Source organism: Gymnoscopelus microlampas (assembly GCF_963454915.1).
Source record: "Gymnoscopelus microlampas genome assembly, chromosome: 7".
In the NCBI taxonomy this organism is placed as follows: domain Eukaryota; kingdom Metazoa; phylum Chordata; class Actinopteri; order Myctophiformes; family Myctophidae; genus Gymnoscopelus; species Gymnoscopelus microlampas.
In genome coordinates this window covers 12895818-12920705 of record NC_139944.1, presented here as the reverse complement: position 1 = coordinate 12920705, position 24888 = coordinate 12895818, and the positions used below count along the sequence as shown (strand labels likewise).

General features: G+C 41.3%; 1 protein-coding gene across 1 annotated transcript in view; it reads left to right on the top strand.

The window, feature by feature from the left end:
• col7a1 (collagen, type VII, alpha 1) overlaps positions 1-24888 on the top strand; it is a 142207-nt gene that overhangs the window by 82249 nt on the left and 35070 nt on the right. The window contains exons 61-79 of the mRNA XM_084061142.1: positions 330-410; positions 539-574; positions 7686-7757; positions 7852-7896; positions 8268-8303; positions 9011-9046; positions 10160-10264; positions 10454-10519; positions 11357-11392; positions 11488-11523; positions 11617-11664; positions 16111-16146; positions 19572-19691; positions 20781-20990; positions 22918-22953; positions 23064-23108; positions 23442-23546; positions 23642-23713; positions 24335-24379. Of these exons, the coding sequence (XP_083917268.1) occupies positions 330-410; positions 539-574; positions 7686-7757; positions 7852-7896; positions 8268-8303; positions 9011-9046; positions 10160-10264; positions 10454-10519; positions 11357-11392; positions 11488-11523; positions 11617-11664; positions 16111-16146; positions 19572-19691; positions 20781-20990; positions 22918-22953; positions 23064-23108; positions 23442-23546; positions 23642-23713; positions 24335-24379 (1266 nt within the window). The remainder of the gene's footprint in view (positions 1-329; positions 411-538; positions 575-7685; positions 7758-7851; positions 7897-8267; positions 8304-9010; positions 9047-10159; positions 10265-10453; positions 10520-11356; positions 11393-11487; positions 11524-11616; positions 11665-16110; positions 16147-19571; positions 19692-20780; positions 20991-22917; positions 22954-23063; positions 23109-23441; positions 23547-23641; positions 23714-24334; positions 24380-24888) is intronic.

Below are 24888 nucleotides of genomic sequence, written 5' to 3'. Positions count from 1 at the left end.
TGAATTCATGGATATTGTTCTGTTTTTGTCGCATTCCTAAGCCAATAATTTGATGACCAGCGGACCGGCAGGCAGCGGTTCCGGTAGGAGACACAAAGGAGACTCTTTGTGTCATACAGTATTGGGGTTCTTGTTGCTATGTACAGTATATAGCAACTTACATTTTTTTGTAATTTTTGAATAAATATTTTCAGAAAACTTCAGGTCAGGAAGGCGTTCTTAGAATCGGTCTCAGGTCTAAATGGGTTAAACTGAAACATGCAAACTGTCGTTGTTGGGCTATAACTCCTTCATATTCTCCTCTGACCCCAACACCTCTCTCTGATTAGGGAGACCGGGGAGCATCTGGGTTAGATGGACGAGCTGGTCTAGATGGCAAACCGGGAGTGTCAGGCGTGGCAGGCCAGAGGGTCAGTGAATACCATTCCTAACTAACCCTCCACCCAACACACCACAGTACAGAAGCACACGGTAGAATGTCACCGCCAGGTAAACAAGGGTATCAATAATTAATAACAAACCTTTCCGTTCCCTACAGGGAGACCCAGGGAAGCAAGGCGATCCAGGAAGAGACGTGAGTCTGAGAATCTGCTGATTACATAATATGTCTGACAATTGTTTTCATGTACCTTCCCCTCATTTTGCATATTTACTTTAAATTAGATTCCATAATAACCACTAGTTCATTTAGACACTTCAGCTCAGGAATAACCAATACCATTTATTAACGATTTATATATACAGTAACCATTTACTGCAATATTAACCATTTACTGCAATGATATTACAGACAGATTTGGCGGTGTGATTACAGATTACCTGCGCATGCAGGACAACCGATTCTGAAATCACAAAACCCCAGAGCAGAGCATGAAGTACATTTTTACATAAACATGACATTGAACCTTCAATGCATAATTAAATTACCACATATCATAGTACAATCCATAGAACCACAGTACAATCCACAGAATCATAGTACAATCCATAGAACCACAGTACAATGCACAAATCAACCTATTAACAATATGAAGTAAATGCCACAGGGAGGAGGCCGGGGAGGTGGAGGGAATTTGAAAACCACAGCTGTACAACCGGCTGAAACAGCTAAGCATGTAGAATGAACAGTGAACAGAGGCTGCTTCAATAAAGCGCCAGAGATGCACTTTGGGTATGAGGGCGTGTGTGAGTTAGGTTGTAGCGAATGAGAATGACATGAGGTTGAACATACTGATTGTGAGAGTATGTGAGGGGGGTCCGGGGAGAGTGAACATAGCATAAACCTCCTGCCTTTCGTGTCTACATGAACTATCGCTACGCTGTATATGGGGTGAGAGACACAAAAAAACACACAGTTAAAAAAACACAATCAATGCCCCCCTAATTATCGCTGGCACCCATCCTCCCTTCGCATTCTACCCCTACCCCCTGACAGGTGATCAGTCTAGAAGGCTTTTAAGGTTCCTAGGGATCTAATTCCACATCTCTATCGTTAACAAAACAACCAGCATCCTTCCGGAAACAATGTGATTCCCTGCAATGGCCTGTATCTCTAAAATAAGACTCCCCAGAACAAAGAAAACCCACATAGAAACACATCAACATCAAAAAATCAATAAATGGAAGAAAAGTCAAGAGGGTAGCACTTTACAATAATGACCCGTTATAAAGCATTTATAAACGTTTATAAGCAGTTTGTAGACTATTAACAAATCATTAACAACCTGTTTGTTGACATTTGTAAATGATTACTAAAACCTTTATAACTACAGTTACAAATCATCTATAAAGGTATTAGTAAGTAGTCAAACTATTCATGAATAAGCCATGTATAATACATCTGTAAATGATTATTAAATCATTTGTAACGACCCATTCTAAAGCATTTATAAATGTTTATAAGCAGTTTGTAGACTATCAAGAAATCATTAACAACCTGTTTATTGACATTCGTAAATGATAACTAAAACCTTTATGACTACGGTTACAAATCATCTATAAAGGTATTAGTAAGTAGTCAAACTATTCATGAATAAGCCATGTATAATACATCTGTAAATGATTATTAAATCATTTGTAACTGATGTTACATAATAGGCTATTGGTAGCTTGCTCATGTTTAACATATGCTTTGTTAAACATTCCTAAAGTATCTATAAATCCTTAGTACATGTTATTATGTGCCCTATAGTAAAGTGAAGACAGTTCTTATTTACAACTGTCTGTTAATGTGACTTTCTCCTTACCTGTTGAAAACTACCTGGCTTTCATGAATGCAGACACCAAGCAATTACTAGAATTATCTTTCATGTTTAATATATGATTCGTAAGACATTCGTAAAGAGTATGTTGACCATTTGCAAACGTTATCATGGGCCTTGTTGTAAAGTGAAGACTATGCATTATTATTTCATGTTTAACAAAGATTAGTAAAACATGTGACATCAAAAAGTGGCAGAAGTAACGTTATAGAGTATAAAAGTATAAAACAATGTATTAAGATATAAAATGTAGCAACTCTTGGCCACAGCACACACCCTGACATTTAAACAAAGAAATTCATCACAACAGAATCACAGAGTAGCAGCTTGGAGCAGTCACCTGCAGTCTGCAGTCACCACCTCCCAGTGCAAGTTAGCTTTAGCTGCTAAGCTAAACTGCTAAGCATGGAGGACATTACTAGCCTACACATCAAAACAAACATTGTGGATACAAACAGCCACCATCAAAATACCCCCTGGTCATAATGCTACTTCATGTGTGTAAGATTAGCCATTTTATGTTACCTCGATCACCTGCAACAAGACAGTTAAAACACATAAAACATAAATTAGACATATTTCTGTCCAGTCTGCAACTGCATCACTGTTCACTTCCTCCCTAGTAGGCTACTGCAGGTGTAATGCAGGTAATCAGTGTGTTGCCAGATTTTGCAAAAGAAACAAGCGGACAGGTCTATGAAAACAAGCCCAAAAGAAGCAACTAGGCTCAGGCCCATGATAACGTCTGCAAATGGTTTACATACTCTTTACGAATGTCTTACGCATCATTTGCTTAACATGAAAGATAATTCTAGTAATTGTTTGGTGTCTGCATTCATGAGCCAGGTAGTTTGCAACAGGTAAGGAGAAAGTCCACATTAACAGACAGTCATAAATGATGGACTGTCTTCACTTTACTGTAGGGCACATAATAACATGTACAAAGGATTTATAGATATGTTAGGAATGTTTTACAAAGAATATGTTAAACATGAACAAACACATTAACAGACAGTTGTAAATTATGAACTGTCTTCACTTTACTATAGGGCACATAATAGCATGTACTAAGGATTTATAGATACTTTAGGAATGTTTAACAAAGCATATGTTAAACATGAACAAGCTACCAATAGCTTGTATATATTATGTAACATCAGTTACAAATGATTTAATACTGTAATCATTTACAGATGTATTATACATGGCTTATTCATGAATAGTTTTACTACTTACTAATACCTTTATAGATGATTTGTAACCGTAGTTATAAAGGTTTTGGTTATCATTTACGAATGTCAATAAACAGGTTGTTAATGATTTGTTAATAGTCTACAAACTGCTTATAAACGTTTATAAATGCTTTAGAATGGGTCGTTACAAATGATTTAATAATCATATACAGATGTATATAAATGGTTTATTCATGAATAGTTCACTACTTACTAATACTTTATAAATGATTTATAACTGTAGTTATAAAGGTTTTAGTAATCATTTACGAATGTCAACAAACAGGTTGTTAATGATTTGTTAATAGTCTACAAACTGCTTATAAACGTTTATAAATGCTTTATAACGGGTCATTATTGTAAAGTGCTACCGTGAAGGGATTAGTACTCGACATCTCACAACCGGACAACCAACTCAAATCTGAGAACTACAGAATAACACGGTCTAAAATAGACAATGGTGTTGTCTCTTTTAACATTAACCACTTGAACCCTACCGTCCCTATTCTGGGGTATAACAGGTGTATCTACAAGCTCACAAGGTGTCACAGCACAACACATTGTGAACTTGTAGATCAGCTATTCTTGGCGAAGTGATTTGGTGTAGAGGGGGAAACGTAGGGTGCCTAATATACTGTAGACCCCTGGGGGACTCCAGTCAACGATTTATAAAGGGTTTGAGTGGATAACCACAAACCACATGAATCCTAGCGACCCTAATCTGGGCATGTTATAATAGGCGAATATTCGGTGAAAATAGGCTTTCACCAAAGTGTGTATGGGTTTACAGTAAGTGTTTAAATCAAAGCAACAAGCAATACCGATAACATTCATTAATATACAGTAACTGGTAAACAATGAATCAGCTTTGTGTCACCAGATCACATTCACAGCAACATTGTCTGACAAAAAAGTAGGGGCATGAGTCAAAAGAAGAATGACATTAAATTAAATGAATGATATGTCAAAATTGTTATCTTTTCCTGTTTTTAAAGGCTCCATTACAGCAAATGACATTTATCAAACTCTTTGTGTAAAGTCATCCCCACAATATCATAACAATATTGATATTGAGGTATTTGGTCAAACATATTGTGATATTTGTTTTGATCCATATCGCCCCACCTTGATCTATATACACAGGCTATACTCTATACTGTACAGGCTACATATACAGTAGATCACACATGGTCAGTAAATGAAGCATAATGTACTCAACAGACCTTAATATGCCAAGAAGTAAAAACTAAATAGTGGTATAAAACAAACAAAAACAAAATAGTGGTATAAATACCAGCAAAAAAGTTAACAAACTAGTAAATAAAACCAAGACCAGACAACGTATGTATTATGACATACCTAAACACAGGTATACTGTAAGCTTAGCTCAATGGGCTCTGATAGTCCACTGGTATAACTGTATAAACACAAAAAACTGATTAGTATCCAAGGCAGCGTTAAAAAGTTTTTTGATTCATTGCCAGGCCCTTTTTTGGGTCCATGAAATGATGTTTAATGTAATACCACTGGGCACTGTGAAGGATAGCACAGCAGGGTATCCAATGTGAACACGATCTTAGCTGAGTGAAGCAATCGTTCACACTGCAGGAAGGAGAGCCGTCAAACGTGTGTAGCCTTTGAAAAATCCTGGTAGCTACTTATTTTATGTCCCTTCCAGCACGCACATCTCTGATTTTCCTGGCGAGGTTTCTCACATGCTCTTTTTTATTAGGGAATTATAATAATAGCTGATGGTTTTAAAATGTCACTACTTTTGTACTGTATGCACCGTGCCGAACCACTTTTCACATTTCAAGCTTTCAAATGATGCTCACTTAATGCTAATTGCCTTGCTCAGATAAGAACTTGGAGCCGACAGGCAGTTGGAGGATGTGTACGAATATTCTTCGTTATTATAGAGGTTCAGCCAATATTTTCATATTCTGTCATTTCAGCTGCTAAACATTCATATTAAGAATTAACCAAGAAACGTAATAGAATAGGACATGTTTAGCCATCCAAACATATTATAGTGCAATACTAGGTTTAGAATCAAATACTTTAAACCAAGGGTTGCGGTAATTAATATATCCCAACACAGCTGTGTTCACCAAATCTTCACTTCTTACCAACAACCACAATAATGGCAGCCATCGTGCCACTTCGTGCCGCACTGCAAGCTTCTACATCTGCTATACTTTTGAATTTTTGTTTTTAATCTTGAAAAGTGTTGAATAATTTCGAATAGCCTCTATGCACAGCAGCCACATTGGGAAGAAATTGGACCTCTTCTTCCTTCCTTCACAGGTGTTACCAATGATACTAATGAAGGCTCTGTTCCATTCTGGTCAAACAGAGGTCAGGGTGCTGACATTGTGCACGTTGGCTCACTGGAAACACTCTGCTACACCAGTGGGGTCTCAAAGTGTGGTCCAGGGACCCCTCATGGTTCCTTAAGGGGGTTCCAATTGGCCCCTTACGGGTGTGTAACTCTGAGAGTGTACAAATGGAACCAAATGGACCCGTACTGTATGGGGGTCCTTGAAATAAAAAGGTTTGAGAACCACTGTGCTACACTAAATGGATCAGAGCCTTCATTAGAATCATTGGGTAACACCTATGAAGGAAGTAAGGAAGAGGCCCAATTTCTTTCCAATATGGCTGCTGTGCATAGAGCCTAATACAAAATAGTTTGAGAAAAAGGCATTTGTAGAACCGGCCTCGGGTCTTAATGGATTAAATAATTAATATTCCCCATCACGGCTGTGTTCACCAAATCTTCACTTCTTATAGAGCCATCTCTACTGTACTGTACTGTACATGTACAGCAGAGGGCAATGTGCACTTGTTGACACTCGTGTTTTATCCATCCCATTGAACCCTGTTGTTTACATGCATTCAATACTGGCCATGGGCTCCTGTTCTTGAAATTAGAGCTGTTTCACAAAAACCTGTTGTGTAAAAACAAGGGCTTGTGTCCTCTGAACACGACCTTTTAAAGCAAGCAGCTGTGGAGAATTCGGTGCACATGCAGTGTTACTCTGAAAGTGTAAGAATGGACCCATAATGGATCCACAACGGGTTCAACGGGCAGGTGGGGCATGCATTCTCAACCTGCATCGTTTCCGTCTTGCGTGGGAGTTTTCTACATTTTCTAAATGTTCTAAACATTTTCAAAATTGTTCAAAAACGTTGAATTATAGTGGAAGTATAGTGCTAAAAGTAGCCTCCTGTGTGTCTCCAAAGACGAGCAGTGAGGGGAGAGAGATGCATTTATTTCAGTAAGTAGCCTACACTTTATTGCTGATAAAAGTACCTCTCGTCATGTAAGAATGTCATGGATCCATAGCCTCCTGGCTTTCTTTATCTGTCTATGCTCATCAGACAGCAGTAGCAATCGTCACTATCCATTTTGGAGCATGGGACCCAGCGTCTTTGTCATACATTAATAGGTTATTAAGTTGATATGTTCAAGATATCACAGATGTCTCTTGCACATGAGGAGACATTATTAGGCCACAAGAGGAAGGTGTGATACTGATCAGCAGCATGGCCACTGCGGGTGGTCCATCTCTGGTTTCAATGTGACGTTTCGGTGAACAGAGAGCTTTTGTTGCCCCTACTTCTCCTGACATCATTACTGTATATATATATATATCACAATATTAATGCTGCTCCCGTAAACAAAAGTACATTTTTATTGATTTTTGGATAATCTTTCACTGGTGTACAGTATTTTTCACAATAACCATTCCACATAATGTCCACATGAACGTTTTTTTGACAACTTCTCCATTTTTAATCCAGAGTGTCTGCCACCCTGACACTGGTGCCAAAATGACGCAGTCACGAGTAATGTACGGAAATGTACTTATTTATTAATTTTAAAGTTACTACATCGTCTCTGACTATGTTGTTACTCTCCAACATATCACGATTGGGCCCTGCAGCGTTTGTTTTGGACCGGTACTTCGGTGGTTTTATCTCAAACTGAATTCTGGGAATCGCAGTTCTAACCAGACCAGACCATAGACATTATGTTGCAATGACAACGAAGCTACCAGAGGGGTCCAAAAAGACGAAAATGAATGTTACACAGACAGTATGACTTTAAGTGGTTAAGTAGGATCGAAGTCATCTTAGTGTACTGTATCTTTTCCTGCAATCACTCCATGCTGTTCTGTTTCACCAGGGTTTACCAGGACTTAGAGGTGCACAGGGGCCTCCAGGCCCCATTGGTCCCACAGGCTCCGCAGGGACACCTGTGAGTACACATAATCTTTTATCTATCTGTGTCTATCTCATAAAAAAGTCTATTGCTTTGTTTTTGTCTTATCAGTACTGCTATTGTATTTCAGGGCAAACTTGGAGTAGATGGCAAACCTGGGCTCCCTGGCAAGATGGTGATTCATGCAATACAAATATAATCCCTAAAAGACAAGTGAATGGAGACTCTGAGTGAATGGATATGGATATGGAATGGATGTGTATTTTCCTTACCTCTCTGTCCCCTCCCTCTTTCTGTCTCTGTTTTTCTCTGTAATTACAGTGAAATAGTGGTAGTAAAGTCATTTCTTATGGCTGATGTGTACTGATCAACAGTCCGTTAGGCAGTTATTTCACAGCAGTGAGCGTGTTTCACAATATCTGCCTTCAGCGACTTGCTAATAAAATAATAACCCATTGCAGCAGCAATGAATTATTGCAGTGTTGCTGCTGTATGACAGTTTTGCTGTTTGTTTGTTTGCTTTTACTGTTGTTTTTTTGGTTGCAGGGTGAGGACGGTGTGCCAGGGGAAGATGGCAGAAAGGTATGTGTCTGTTGTCCCTTATTCATATTAATAAAAATAATAAAATCAACTGACACTTAAAGGGGTATTTAACTTTAAAACCCTTCCGGCTTCATTTTCATATTTGCTCAGACTTTTGTGTGTACCCCAGATAGTTTTTAAGTTGCTTTATTCAGTATTTAGATATTTGATATTAGATATTAATTTGATCAGATACACCCCCTCTTATATAAGCCCATTGAACTTTAAACTCCTCATCAACCATGTTAGACTCAGTGAAAAAACGCATGTCGCCGTTCTGGTGGCTGATATTGTCCTTCTAATTCATCAGGGGACCGTCATTTTTCCATTTAAAACTATTTCATTTCATTTCATTTCATTTCATTTCATTTCATTTCATTTTATTAGACATTTAAAACAACGGTCCTCTCATGTATTATAAGATTTGAAGTCTTCGAGTGACTGTAATCATGCAAGATTAAATCAATCAAAGACAATACATTCTAAACATTGTGAGCTAAAGTAATATCTCTGATATTCTGTAAGTTCACATGGAAGTTACCGGTAGGCAATTCTCTGCTCCACTACATACTGTACACCTCCTGGTTGTCATTGTTTGCGTACAGTTCTCATTATCATTGTTGGCCTGACATTGTTGTAATTGTTGTGATTGTAATGTAAAGTGCATTATAAATACATATATTATTATTGTTGTCTTTAATCTGCAGGGGGACAAAGGAGAAGGAGGGGCACCTGGAAGAGATGTCAGTTCCATATGCTGTTATTCTTTCAATTTATCTGTCTTCATCCCTTTTCTGTGCCAAAGCCTGAATTTATACTCCGTCGTACGACAAAGTATAAATGATGCATTGCCCTCTCTCGTCCTTCCCTCTTCTTTTTATTGGGCTATATTTATTGATATTGATTTAGTTTTCACTTTATTACATTACACATGAGCTTTCCACCACACTTTCCTCCTCATGAATATCTCCCTCATGTGTGTGTTTATAAACTGTAGTTCGCTCCGTCATTGATATTACCATCGCACTCTCACTCACGGCTGAATCAATAGCCCCCCCCCAGCTATCGAAATTCAGGCTCTAATGATCAGGCTTAGCCTTTAACCCTTTAAGACCCGGGAACGCATCGGTGTGTCATTTTTAGATTTCTTTGGCTATTCAAAAATAGCAGATATACAAGCTCATAGCGCGGCACTCGTCTATTTTTATAGAAAAAAGAAAATGTGTGCAAATCTTTGAATATATAGCCTTTATACATTTTTTTACTAAAATCTTTGCTTCTGGGGGTCCCTGGAACAACATATTTTTAGATGGGGGTCCGCAGACAAATATGAAAGATGAAAGAAGTTTGAGAACCACTGATATATATAGTAACATAATTGTTTTCAGAAAACTATTAGGATTTAGAAGACATTTGTAGAAAGATTTGAGTAAAAAATGTTCTCTTTAAAAATATATATATATTCAAAGATTTGCACAAATGTTCAAGATTTTTTTTTAAATAGCCAAAGATAATGGTTAAAGTAGTTAAAATCTCAAAAAAATGACAGATGCGTTCCCGGTCTTAATGGGTTAAGGGTGAGCCACTTCTGAGGGGGGGGGATGCAGAGGGGCTCCAAATGTCAGAGTGCCGTTTTCATGTGCAAATCCAAATTAATTATCTCTAGGACATCAGTTGGAGGGCAGGCAGCCTCTCTCCAGCCGTGCACCTGCTTTGATTTAGCAGTTCAGCCTGTAGGTGCATGGAGCATCAGTTTGAGACCGTCTCAGTGGGGTTGTCGTGCGTGTGTGTGTGTGTGTGTGTGTGTGTGTGTGTGCGTGTGTGTGCGTGTGTGTGCGTGTGTGTGTGTCTTGCAGGGACGTGATGGAGTTAAAGGAGATCGGGGCCTTGTTGGGCCTGTGGGGCCAGCTGGTCAGCCTGGTACTCAGGGAGTGCCTGGCAGCATTGGTCCTCCTGGACAGGTAAAGCATGTACACTCTTAAAGTGAAATTATCACTCCGAATTCTGCAGTAAATATTATGTATTCTCTTCAAACTTCTTTAAACTTCATGTGGGCGGCGTATCAGTCCCTCCAACGTTTTGGAGGTTATATAACCTGCATGGCATTTTGTCTGAGCACCGCTGTCTGTCTGTCTGTCTGTGTCTGTCAGGTAGTGTACGTTAAGGGAGTAGCGCCGGCACCGATCCCCGGCCCCCAGGGGCCTCCAGGAACCCCAGTGAGTATACATGACATCCCAGTATTCTAATGCTGATTTTAATTACATTTACTTCGCATTAATGCTACTATACGATTATGCACAGACCTGATTTTCCTCACTGGTGTAGCACTGAGAAACACACATTGAAATTGAACGTGCAAGATCCACACATCACCTCTGCATAAACCTTTTTGGGTCAAATGACCTTTTCTCTTGTACAAAAGTAGCTGCATGCTATTTGTCTTAACCCATTAAGACCGGGAACGCATCTGTGTTATTTTAGGTTTCTTTGGCTATTCAAAAATAGCAGATATACAAGCTCATAGCGCGGCACAGAGTGCCGCGCTATGAGCTTGTAGATCTGCTATTTTTGAAAAATCTTGAAAATGTTTGCAAATCTTTGAATATATATACTTTTAAAGCGAACATTTGCAACTCAAATCTTTGCTTCTGGGGGATTCTACAAATGTCTTCTAAATCCTAACATCCTAAAAAATAGTAGAATCGGCCTCAGGTCTTTAGTGGGTTAAGAAAGGCCAGCTGACTGAAACTCCGACAAAGTACAGAGGAAGTCTGTACGTGTGCAATTCTTTCCCCTGTGGATTTCACACTTCAGGGGTTCATATTATCCCTAGCAACAGGCAGGAAAGAAAAGTAGAGATGCGCGCACGCATGTGTGTGTGTGTGTGTGTGTGTGTGTGTGCGTGCGCGTGCGTGCGTGCGTGCGTGCGTGCGTGCGTGCGTGCGTGCGTGCGTGCGTTACTCTATCTTTATCTGTGTATACATACTGTATTCAGCACCCTACCACCGTCTTATCTATCGGTTCTTAATCATTGTCCCTGCTCTGTCCTTCAGGGTGTGCCTGGGATCCCAGGATCTGTGGGAGTCAGAGTAAGTCAATGTTGTCTTTATCGATCGGGGTGTTCCCTGCATCACTAAGCAGTCAGTCATTCCTGTAACCTTATGGATTCTCTTCCCGTCTGCAGGGGGAGAGGGGCCCGCACGGGCTCAAAGGTGACACGGTAAGTTCATGTAACAATATGGCCTCCGTAATAGCCCACGGTTCTGTGTGTTTAGAGCTGACATACTGAGAATGCTGCGTTGTTTGTTGACAGGGTGACCCTGGGGAGGACGGCGCGCCGGGCAAACCAGGAACAGCAGTGGTAAGACAGTCAGATCACGACCTGGAGGCGAGGTGTGAAGAGTCAGCTATCCTTCAGCTAGACATATTCTGTCCCCCCGACTCGGTTCCGTGCCGGGTGCCAGCGGCCGCACAGGCCACCTGTGAATTGGGTACTAGGCAAAGGGAACAGCCCCCCCTCTGCTCGACGAACAATGTTGCTATCGGCTGTAAACAGACAGGCCGGGGGTCCCCCTCCCCTCAAGCCTGGTGCTGAGAAAGCAGCACCGACGCCCACTGGGTCCACTCAGCCATCTTCTACCCCCTGTCCTGGTGCAGTGCCTCCGGCGCGCGCAATATTGTCGTACAGCGACATTCGACCAAACCCTGCCCTGCCGCCCTGCGATTGGCTGAATACAAAAACGAGAAAACAAGGACTCCGCCCCCAGAGGGAACGGTGGGGGCGTTTACAGTCTTAATACAGACCAAAAGCCTAGTATTGCATCTGGTCTCGTGGCGTGCCTCACTAGGCGTTAGACCGCCGACCCTGAGGCTCGAGATCGAATCCCGCTGGGGGCACTCTTTTTCCGACAACCGCAGGCAACTTTTTTTTGGCTAATAAAGTATAGTTTTGGACCATGACGTCCGAGTTATGTACCGATAGGCACAGAATAGTAAATGATGTTGTGGGGACTGCGTTTGCCCCAACTGTCACTCAAAGTGACCACTGGCCAATCACAGCGCGACTTTTCCGGGTCTGGGGCGGGTCTTGGCAGAAAGTCGGTGCATATCACTATCACGCCTCCGGCACCGGCGTCCTCTGGAACCATTCATCCACCTCGTTCCACTTTTTTTTCCCACCACACTGATAATCGGTGATTCCATAATCAGAAATGTGCGTTTTTTTTATGCAACCACCATCTGCCTCCCTGGCGCCACGGTAAATATCGTTCAGAAATCACTCCAAGAGTTGTTACCGTCTCTCCCATCCACCATTAAGCGTCTGATAGTCCACATTGGTTGTAATGAAACATCACGGCAGGAGTCAGAAAGAACGAAAAAAGACTTCGAAGCCCTCTTCGGAGTCATTAAACAATCCGGGATCCCAACCCTCTTCTCTGGCCCCATCCCCCCACTGCCCCGCGGTGCAGGCGGCCGCTTCAGTAGAATTCTCTACCTCCACACCTGGCTACAATCAGTGTGCAGAGTCCACAAGCTAGGCTACATTGATCATTTTAATCTCTTCTGGAACCGTGTGCCCTTTTTTAAAAGAGACGGTTCGCATCCCAACCTCTCGGGCTCTCAAGCTCTAGCAAGCAACATTCAACAGGCTCTACCTCGGTCACCTCAGGTCAACCAGCCCGCCACTGCTCTCCACCTCAGCTCATCAACGCCCCCCCACTGGTCGGGGGTAAAATTGCACTCCCAAATCGCTGTACCAAGTCCAACACATCCTATTCCAGTTAGGATTACTCCCAGGTTGAATAATAAATACCTCACACGTTCTGTAGTATCACTAAATCTAATATCAATCCCGCCATGCCCCACACCTCTTGAACATCCTGACTCCCTGCCCATGCCAAATGTTATTAACAACCCCCACTCATTTAAATCCAGAAATGGGCTTAAATATCAGAAGCTTACTTTGCCCATATAGGTTAGACCACCTGAAACCTGGTTGAAGAAGTCTACCAATGACTCTGAGGTAGCTCTGAGTGGTTTTAACTTGTTCAGGAAGGACAGATCTGGAAGGGCAGGTGGAGTCGCCATTTATGTAAAAACCCAATTCCCTGTCATTCCCCCACGCATACTACTGCTATCCCATCTTGCCTTGAAACTCTTGCTTTAAAAATAAATATAGGATCTAATGACTCTATTACAGTAGTAGGTGTGTACAGACCTCCCTCTGCAGACCCCTCTGCTCTAGATAAATTAGCTCAATGAATGGCTAAATTCTCTAACACAGAACTTCTAGTTTTAGGTGATCTTAATTGGAACTGGCAAGCTCCAGTATCTGACAAATTAAAAGATATCTGTAATAACCTTAACTTAACACAATTCATTAAAGATTGTACAAGACCAAATAAGAAAGATATCACCAGATCAACTTTGATTGATTTGATTCTCTGTAACAGAGAGGATAAAATCACTGCTGCTGGTGTTTTTGAACAGGGCATCAGCGATCATTGCCCAATAGCATGTGTCAGAAGCACTAAACAAAAAAGAACACAGTCACGAATAATCACCAAGAGACATTTTAAATCTTTTAATGAACAAGCATTTTTTTATGATTTATTTTATAGTGATATCCACTACACCTCAGCTATCCCAGACACTGAATTAGCTCTGGAACATTTCCAGAAATCCTTTCTCCCCATTGTCAACAAACATGCACCCTTAAAAAAGGTCAGAATAAAAAAATAGACTAAGCCCTTGGTTCTCCCCAGACCTGTCAGCTCTTTTTAACCCATTGATACCTGGAACGCATCTGTGTCACTTTAGATGTCTTTGGCTATTCAAAAATAGCAGATATACAAGCTCATAGCGCGGCACCGCGTGCTATGAGCTTGTAGATCTGCTATTTTTGAAAAATCTTGAAAACTTTTTTTTTTTTTTTTTTTTTCAAAAACTGTTATGATTTAGATTTTTTTTAAAGAATCGCCTCAGGTCTTAATGGGTTAAGGACAGGAATAAAGCCTGGTTATTAGCCAGGCGTACTGGGGACCAGACACATTGGACATCATTTAGATGCTTAAGAAATAAATGTACAGCTGCAGTAAGAGCGGACAAATCTACTTACTACCTGGACTTAATTACAGACTCCTACTCAGATCCAACCAAATTCTGGAAGGCTGTTGGAAATAAAAAGTCCACCACCCCTCTCCCCCCAAGTGTGAAAATTGATGGTTCTATGGTTTCTGGACCAAATGAAATCTGTACAGCATTTAATCAACACTTTGCCGCTGCTGCTCACCTTTTCGAGGACAGACACACAGGAACAATGACAGTATACATGCAGTCTGGTTTCCTGCCGGTTAAATCCGGCGTACCACAGGGATCCATTCTAGGCCCTGTCCTGTTCACTATATATATTAATGAAATTGTTTCCTCACTATGTGGCTGTCAAATCCATCTCTATGCTGACGACACAATGTTATACTGTACCGCTGACTCCCCTTTTTTGGCCATAGAAAAATTACAACTCTCCTTTAACTCCCTACAACACTCCTTTACCAGTCTCAAATTAACACTTAACGACAATAAAACCAAATTCATGGTCTTCTCCAAATCCAAACACATAGACCACTCCAATCTCATTATCACCACCACCAATGGATCATCAATAGAAAAGGTCACAGAATATAAATACCTTGGTATATGGCTGGACGACAAGCTTAATTTCAAACATCACATAAATAACCTCGTTGTAAAACTCCGTCAAAAGATTGGCTGCCTATATAGGAATAAAACCAGTTTCCCCATGCTCTGTAGGAAAAGGATTATTGAAGCCACATTTCTATCGGTACTGGACTACGGAGATATAATCTACCGTCATGCAGCCGCCTCCACTCAAGCCTCTGGACACAGTTTACCACTCAGCTCTGAGATTTATTACTGGTGATAGCTACAACACCCATCATTGTGCCTTGTATGATAAGGTGGGCTGGTCTTCTCTGACTGAGAGACGCAATAGTCATTGGCATCTTTTTATTTATAAAGCCCTGGTTGGAAAATTACCACCTTATATCTCATCCATGCTACGTCTGAAACCTAATCACATTCTAACCCGCTCCAGCGATTGGCTAATCCTGCTGGTTCCTTTTGCCAATTCGGAACAGGGAAAGGCTGCTTTCAGCTTTGGTGATTTGATTTGATTTTTTTGATTTATTTATTCGCACAATAATAAACATTACAAAGGTAACATTATTAAAAAACAATACAGAAATAAGTGCAGGTGAGAAAAAGAAACCCATAAAGGGCTTATAAAGGGTTCTCACCTAAAAAATAATAATAAACAAGTAGTTAAACATAATAATCAAGTTAAACATAATAATCAAACATAAGACATGACAAACAACAAATACCTAGTGTGCAGTTGAATGAGTGGGTGTGATTGAATGTGTGGGTGAGTCTTGGAACCTCTTGCAACAAGAGCTTAAATTGAATACCCTAGTATCTATTGGCCTTTTTAGGAATCTATATAATAACCGTGTCTTACCTGTATGCAACTGTTTTAACTGATTGATGTTAACATGCAATTGTTTTAACTGTTTGTGTCAACTTTATTGTTTTTTCTTGTTACTGTTATGTTATTTATACAGTATGTGTGTAATCTCGGCATCATTGTAAATGAGGGTCTCCCTCAATTGATCTCTTAAATAAAATCAATAAAATTAATCTTAAATAAAGGTTGAATGAATGAAAACTTGAATGTTGAAGTTCTTCACCTCCACTGACACTGTTCTCTTGTCCTCCTTCATGTCCTCAGGATGTACAGAAGGCCCTGGCCATCCTTGGTGTTCAGGTATGTGGGACACGCAGTCAGTGGTGTAAAGTAACAAAGTACATTTACTCAAGTACTGTACTCAAGTACAATTTTGAGGTACTTTTACTTTCTGGAGTATTTCCAATTGTCTATACTTTTACTTCTACTCCACTACATCTCAGAGGCAAATATTGTACTTTTACTCCACTACAATTATTTGAAAACGTACTTGTTACTTTGCCGATATGAATTATTATATTATATAAAACATACATTAACCACTTTAGCCCTATTTTATACCTTGGTTATTTGAAAATAGCCGATCTACAAGCTCACAACGCGTCGCATCACGACATTTGTAAAACATTTGAGTACTTTTTCCACCACTGCACGCAGTCATAAATCTCAAATGGCAGATTTTGTAACATCAGGGCTCTTATGGACGGAACATGTCTACATGTCTGGTTTCTCAGAATATATGTTCATGAGATTGAATAATGTATGATTATATGATTAATATCTAGGACGGCGCCATTCGGGCACCGGGCCTACTCGGGGCCATGCATGTCGGTATGATTTATATTGGCCATGCGGCACAAATGTTACGCAAAGCTCGGCCAATCGGTTAAGCCGACGCTCTGAGTTGGCCAATCGGGGAAACCGAAGCATGCAATCTCCCGAACACACGGATGATTTGTGCTTCTTTCTCAGACACGCAGACAGAGATTTGGTCAATTATAGTGTAGATAGATACTACTGTAGATGTAAGCACTCAGTGTCATGGGCTTCTTAGTCATAGTCAGGGTTGCCAGATCTGCTTATTATAATTTCCCCGCAAGATTTTAATTGAAAATAGCCGAGCTTGTAGATCGGCTATTTTCAAATAGCTGATGTATATGTTAAAGTGCTCATGCGGCCCATAGTCGCTTCTTTTGGGCTGGTTTTCCTAGACCTGGTTGCTTGTTTCTCTCACAGAATCTGGCAACACTGGCTGTGGCTGATGCATTTTACTTTGGCCCAGCGATATGGTGAAAAAAAATATATAATTGTAAATTGAACTATTCAGGAATCATCCACTCAGGTCTAACGTAGATACTCTTCACGCTTCAGCTCCCATGGATTGTTCTCATGAAATGCTTTTTTTATTATCATAAATTAAATTAAATTCAGTCAGGAACACTCCATGGCGTTGCTTTTAACCACTTAAACCCTCTATTCTTAGTAAAACAGACCTGAGTTGCAACTGTATTGGACTGCATTTTTAGCGGTGCCAACCGCTCTATACGTGGCTTTGTCCGTATGTCCGTGTGTCCGGATGAGCACGGGATGAGCACGGCAAAGAAGCAAAGAGCTATAACTTCAGTTTGCAGCATGCCACCAAGTCCAAATTTGGTATGTGGACTTAGACCACCAATAGGGACGAGCATGAATTGATGACGTTATCAAAGAGGGGTCCAGGGACCCCCAGCCCCCGTATGAGCACGGGATGAGCACGGGATTTTAAACAGCTATAACTCCAGTTTGCAGCATGCCACCAAGTCCACATTTGGTATGTGGACTTAGACCACCAACAGGGAGCAGCATGAATTGCTGAAGCCCCGCCCCCTCTGTCTTCCCATTGGCTGGCCTTCAAACAGCCATAACTCAAGTTCGCAGCATGCTATGGAGTACAAATTTTGTACATGGACTAAAGGCAGCAATAGGGACTAACTGTCATTACTTAAGCCCTGCCCCCTCTGTCTGCCCATTGGCTGGGCTTTAAACAGCCATTATTCCAGTTTGCAGCATGCTACCAAGTACAAATTTGGTAAGTGGACTCAGACCACCAATAGGGACGAACTGAAATGAGTTAAGGCCCGCCCCAAAGGCACCGCTTCCTTCACACAGGGTGTGATTTTCTCTCTACACCAAATTTCCTTGTACAAAATTGCCGATCTATGATCTTGTAGATCGGCTACTTTGGGACAATGTTACCCCCAGAATGTGGATGCTGGGGTTTCAAGTGGTTGAAATGATCCCTGAATTAGCCATGCAGCATCTTAAACTCAATCAGGGAATGCAACGCATAATCCCTCACTGGGTATACTGTACGTGAGCAAGCTTATAAGCAAGACACTGAATTCAGTTTGATTTGAAAGCTATGCAAAACGTTGAGTTTCAGTCAAATCTTTGTGCCCCGCAAGATTCTGAAGTAGAAATGAGGAGGCTTGGGTGGTTGGTGGAGGCAAAGCTTTGCCAGCAGCATGTGTAGCAGGGTTGGAGTAGCAGTGATCGAGTGAAGGAGGGAGACATTTAAATTGGACTGCCTTGTTGTGGGAATGGGTGTGCAGGAAAGCATGGCTGATTAGAAACACTTATTCAATCAGCAGACAAGCGTTGCCAGATTTTGCGAGGGAAATTAGCAACCAGGTCTTTGAAAACGAGCCCAAAAGAAGCGACTAGGCTACGGCTATTCGAAAATAGCCGATCTACAAGCTCACAACGCGTCGTGCCCAAAAGAAGCGACTAGGCTACGGCTATTCGAAAATAGCCGATCTACAAGCTCACAACGTGTCGTGCCCAAAAGAAGCGACTAGGCTACGGCTATTCGAAAATAGCCGATCTACAAGCTCACAACTTGTCGTGCCCAAAAGAAGCGACTAGGCTACGGCTATTTGAAAATAGCCGATCTACAAGCGTTGTGACGCGTTGTGAGCTTGTAGATCTGCTATTTTCAAATGGAAAAATACACATCTTGTGGGAAAAAAATTAAGTTGGAACATTTTTTTTTTACATTTTAACAACACAAATCCCTGGCACGGGTGTCCTTGGCACAAAATGTAAAATGTTTAAGAACCAGTGGTTTAAACAACATTAGGAAACAAGCCCAAATAAGCAACTACACTTTAGAAAGAAGCCCAAAAAAACACCTGCTACTTCACAGAAAGAGAAGCCCAAAGTCGCTTATAATAAAGCAGACATGGCAACACTGTCAGCAGACTAAGGTGCTGTGTCCACTGAGTTGAAAATATTTCAGCTTAAGCTTCAGCAGCTTCAAACAGAGAAAAGCACCACACATGAATGCGCCAGTGCAAAAATAAATGCTCAGCGCCACCCCTCGCTGCTGGTGTTTCCAAAAACACGGCGCTCTCCTTGTAAACAATTCAAAACATACACTGCACTCAGGAAAAAAATTACCCATCTTGGTGGACATATTGCAAATGTTCAGTTACAGTACATTACCTCTCAAACATACTTCTGTGAATAGACAACACATACTGTAGTTCAAATTCAAATAGTGTTAGGGTTTATTTCACGCCAACATTTGTTAGGAGCCCTTGAAGACATTACATCACATTTTTCTAATTGCACACAAGTATATTGTCAAATATTTGAAGATGTTGAAGTAAACCTTTTTCTGCAAGAAAGGAAATTGACCAGCCCTTTCAAGTGAATATTATTAAGTGTTTTCTGATGCCATGTAGCTTTCTGACCTGAAGCTGGTGGTGGACAAGAAGGATGTACCAGTGGTAGTGCAGAAGGCAGAGAAAGGTGGACGCGGAGACAAGGGTGAGGCGGGACAACGAGGACCATCTGGGGCAGATGTAAGTACTTGGGAGGCTTACTGCAAAAAAATGAGACATTGGAGACTATACAAAGATCTCCATAAGTACAAATGGTGACATTTAATAGGCTCTATGCACAGCAGCCATATTATCACTTCCTTCACAGGTGTTACCAATGATACTAATGAAGGCTCTGTTCCATTTAGTGTAGTCTCGCGTCACCAGACTACTATTCCACAATCTCTGAATGCTATATAGAGTCTGGAACTCCACTTCCCGAAAACTGTGTAACGGAAGTTGTTCAGACCGGAAAGACATTCGACCAATCACGACGCGGTGCCCGCGGACTTGTAGTCCTAGTGGAAACAGAACCGAGGCGGAAGCATAGTCATAGGAGCGGTAGATTCATGTTATTTGTGCGAGGATTGTTTATCACAGAAAACTGAGAAAGGTATCATGGAATTAACGCCGAAAAAACTGTGAAAGAAGACACTAGTAGACATAAACGATGTTTATGAGATTCGTTGATTCCAGTCGGACTCCTTTGCGCCACTGCACAATGCTGAAACGGACGTGGGTAGGGGAGGGGCATCCGCTTTCCCCTTACGCATTATCAGAGCTTCCGAGTCCCAGACTGTATGCCGGAAACATTTGTAAATTGTGGGAGGCAACAGTCTGGCCACGCGAGACTACATTTAGTGTAGCACAGTGGTTCACAGATTTTTCAATTTCCACGACCCCTATAACTCTGAGAGTGTACAAATGGAACCAAATGGACCCTTACGGGGTCCATTTGGTTCCATTTGTACACTCTCAGAGTTACACACCCGCAAGGGGCCATTTGGAAACCCCTCAAGGAACCATGAGGGTCCCTGGACCCAAATTTTAGACCCACTGGTGTAGAAGTGTTACCAGTGAGCCAACATGCACACTATCAGCACCCTGACTCTGTTTGACCAGAATGGAACAGCCTTCATTAGTATCATTGTTAACACCTGTGAATGTCTTCACAATATGGCTGATGTGCGTAGAGCCTATTGATATATCTATGCATAATGTGTATTACGTAATGCATGAATTGCATACGTTAACCTTAATTATCCTGCTTCGTTCTCATTTGTGCCCCAGGGTGGTCGTGGGACAACAGGGGAAAGGGGTGGTAAGGGAGACCAGGGTGACCGTGGGCCTATGGGGCAAACCGGGCCTACGGGAAGGGCTATTGGAGAGCGAGGACCAGAGGGACCTTCCGGGCAGGCCGGAGAGCCGGGCAAGCCCGGGATACCGGGCGTTCCCGGGAGAGCCGGGGAACTAGGAGAGGTTGGACGACCAGGCGATAAGGTGAGGAAGAGAGAGCATAATAAAGACCACCAATAGCATCCTGACTGGCTGCTTCACAGCCTGGTATGGGAACTGTACTGCAGTGTTGATTTTGTCGACTAAAACTATGACAAAAAAACAAAAACTCGACTACCTTTTTTTTCACGGACGAAAGCTACATAAAAACGAAATAAAAACTAAGCTATGGTGGCTAAAACTAAGACTAAATATATTGACAATTTCGTCAACAAATGAAAACTAGACTAAACTGTTAGGGAGTGACGAGTGGAGAAGAGATCCACTAAGACAAGTCATTTTATGTTTGGTTGCGCTCAGGTGTTGCGCTCTGAAAATAGCAGATCTACAAGCTCACAACGTGACGCGACACGTTGTGTGCTTGTAGATCGGCTATTTTCAGCATGCAACCAAGTGTAAAATCAGCCATTACGACGCCGTCAAGGCACCGCCAAAATACATTTTAGTCGACTAAATCAACTGCAGATTTAGTCGACTATAATCTAATGATATTTAGTCGACTAAAACTAGACAAAAACGAAAATAATCAGACGACTAAAATATGACTAAGACTAAATGGAATTTTATTCAAAAGACTATGACTAAAACTAAATCAAAATTTGCTGTCAAAATCAACCCTGCTGTACTGACCTCAACCGCAAGGCAATACAAAAGGTCGTGCAGTGCAGGCCTCCGAGCGCATCAGTGGATGTGATCTTCGTCCCATGCAAGACTTATACAATGAATGCTGCGACGGCGAAGCTTGCAGAATCATCAAAAGATCAAAACATTTGATGTAAAAAAAACATTGCTGGCTATGGCCATAGCCTGTGGTTAGTGAGCCCGCCTGGGGGGAGCCAGAGCCCCTGGTTGTCCCAGGTACGATTCCAAACCAGGCCAGCAATGTGTCGATGTGTGTCCCTGAGCAAGACTCTTAACCCCTAATTGCTCCCAGAGCGCCGCACAATGGCTGCTCAATTCTCCTATAGGGATTATAGGATGGGTAAAATGCAGAGGACAAAGAGAGGACACATTTCACTTACGTATGTGCAAATATACAGTGACAAAAAAATACCCCCAAGGAGTGGGTCAAAAATAAATCCCCCCCCCAAAAAATCATAGTCACCCAAACCATGGACTGTTTCAGATGATGCCACGTGGTAAGTGTCTCCACAGCCATAAATAAGGCCAGTGGCAGTAGACTACTAAATCGCTTTTCTCAGTGGACAATGAGATACAAGAACAAGCTGCCCAAAGTAATGAATAAGCTTGGGAAATGCTAATATCCACCCCAAGCCCCCCCAAGCCTGTGCAATGATGAACAACGCCAAGGACACTGGTCTGACACAGGTCCTTTACAGAGTCTGCATTCTTTTTTACATCAATGTGGTAACCTACAGTAGGAGTAAAAACTTTGTACACAGCACCTTTAACGCTAGAAAACCTTTAGCGCTAGGGAAAAAAAAAAAAAAAAAAAAAAAAAAAAATATATATATATATATATATATATATATATATATATATATATATATACTCTCCCTACGATCCTTTTATTTTTTTTTTGTTGGCAATTGTTTTTATTATCATATCAGCAATATAATTATGTTTAAATTAATACATTTTCAACAAAAACAAGTTACAAACACATACACAACTTCAAAACAACACAGATGGTTAAATAAAATAATAATAATAATAATAAACCCACCCACCCCTCCCAGGACCAACAATGTCTCGAAATGCAAGGGCCAAACACCATGCCTATACCTGTGCAAGGTCACAACACTGTGTACAACACTTAAACCAAGCCCTTAAGCTTATCTGCGACGTTAGACCACATATCAATGTTTCCCTACGATCCTTTTACGAAGGCTATTAACTGGGGAGTCATGCATTTCTCATGCTTACATCATATGTCTCTGTATCTTCTTAGGGGGATAGAGGAGAGAAGGGAGACAAAGGAGAATCTGTGAGTACTGACAATGGCGTCATATATTATGCAACTCAACATCATACTCTCGTCACGTGACCAAACGTGCATTCATTAATAAAAATAACTGAAAACGGCTTGTTTCTCAGGGGAAAGCAGGATTATCAGGACCAGTTGGCCCTCCTGGTCCAAAGGTAAGTACTTATAAATGTCCTGAAACCTCACACAGTCAATCCTTCCACGTGTCCCATTAACCCATTAAGACCTGAGGCCGATTCAAAAGATGTTTTCTAAACAGTTTCCTAACAGTTTTTTGAAAAAAACAAAAAATGTTTTCATTTTTTTTTTTCAAAAATAGCAGATCTACAAGCTCATAGCACGGCACTCGGTGCCGCGCTATGAGCTTGTATATCTGCTATTTTTGAATAGCCAAAGAAATCTAAAGAGACACAGATGCGTTCCAGGTCTTAATGGGTTTAATCTAGTACAGACATGGGGTTTAAAGATGCTTGTCTTGTTACATTCAGGGAGAATCCCCAGCAGTCCTGACTGGTATGCCTGGTACCAGAGGTTTGCCAGGACCCAAGGGAGAACCGTGTGCTCCGGGAGATCCAGGAGCCAAGGGAGAACGGGTGAGGATTTTATTCTCTCTAAACAGAGCAGAAATTAACGTTCTTTTATTTTCTCACTATATGCAAACTTGACTTCTGACTTCTGTGCATTGCAGGGGTTTGTGGGGCCTCGCGCTGAAAAGGGAGACAGGGGAGTGGCCGGAGAAAAAGGACGCGACGGCTCAGAGGTGAACCGAACTTGTAGATTGTGTGTCATCGTTCATAACTGTAATGCAGGGGTTTTCAGCAGGTGGTCCTCAGAGGACTACAGGGGGTCCACCAAATATGTGTGTGATAGCATCATTGTTTTTTACATTAAGCCCTTGAACCCTAGCATGCCTATTCTAAGGACAACTTTAGCCAAAAATAGCCGATCTACAAGCTCCTAATGCCTCGCGCTGTAGATCGGCTATTTTCGGTAAAGAGAGGGGGGGAAAAGAACAGACCAAGTACAGAGTGAAAGTTTACTAAGTATTGACGGTTTAAGTCGTTAAATGTCTGAAAATACACATTAACGGGAATCCAACATCTCTGAAAAGCTCTAATCTGCAACACAATTGTATGCAATATATGGTGGGGGTCCCTGCTTCATCTCTCTCTCAGAGAGGGGGTCCTTGGGCTGAAAACGTTGAAGACCCCCTGCTGTAATGTGAAAAGCTTTAATGAATTGTATCCGTTTCACTTTGGGTTTGAAGTCGGTACCGTTCCTATAAAAATGTACCGGTCGTGTACTGCCACTGGATTCTCAAGACAAACTAATAATGCAATTGAAGCATCTTATCAAAGAAGCAATTGTTTTGTCATTTCAGGGTTTATCAGGAGAACCGGGTAAACCTGGTCAGGACGGGAAGCCGGTAAGTGGAGGGTTGGAGACTGGCCTCGTTCGTGCTTCCTCAAGATATTAATATTGCGATATTATGGTTGAAAATGTTTTCTATGCACTCTGCGACACTGCAATACGTTAACTCTTTAAGACCGGGAACGCATCTGTGTGTCATTTTTAGATTTCATTGGGCTATTCAAAAATAGCAAATATACAATATGAGCTTGTAGATCTGCTATTTTTTTTAAATCATGAAAGATCATAAAAAAGTAACTAAATATTTTACAAATGTTTGCTTTAAAAAATATATAATCCAAGATTTTGCCTCAAATGTTAACGATTTTTCAAAAATAGCAGATCTACAAGCTCATAGCGCGGCACTCGGTGCCGCGCTATGAGCTTGTAGATCTGCTATTTTTGAATAGCCTAAAAATGAAACCCAGATGCGTTCCCGGTCTTAATGGGTTAAGACCATTAAGAATCACTCCTACTTAAAAAGCTACAGATTTAGCAGAAATCTCGATGTATTTAATGAATAAC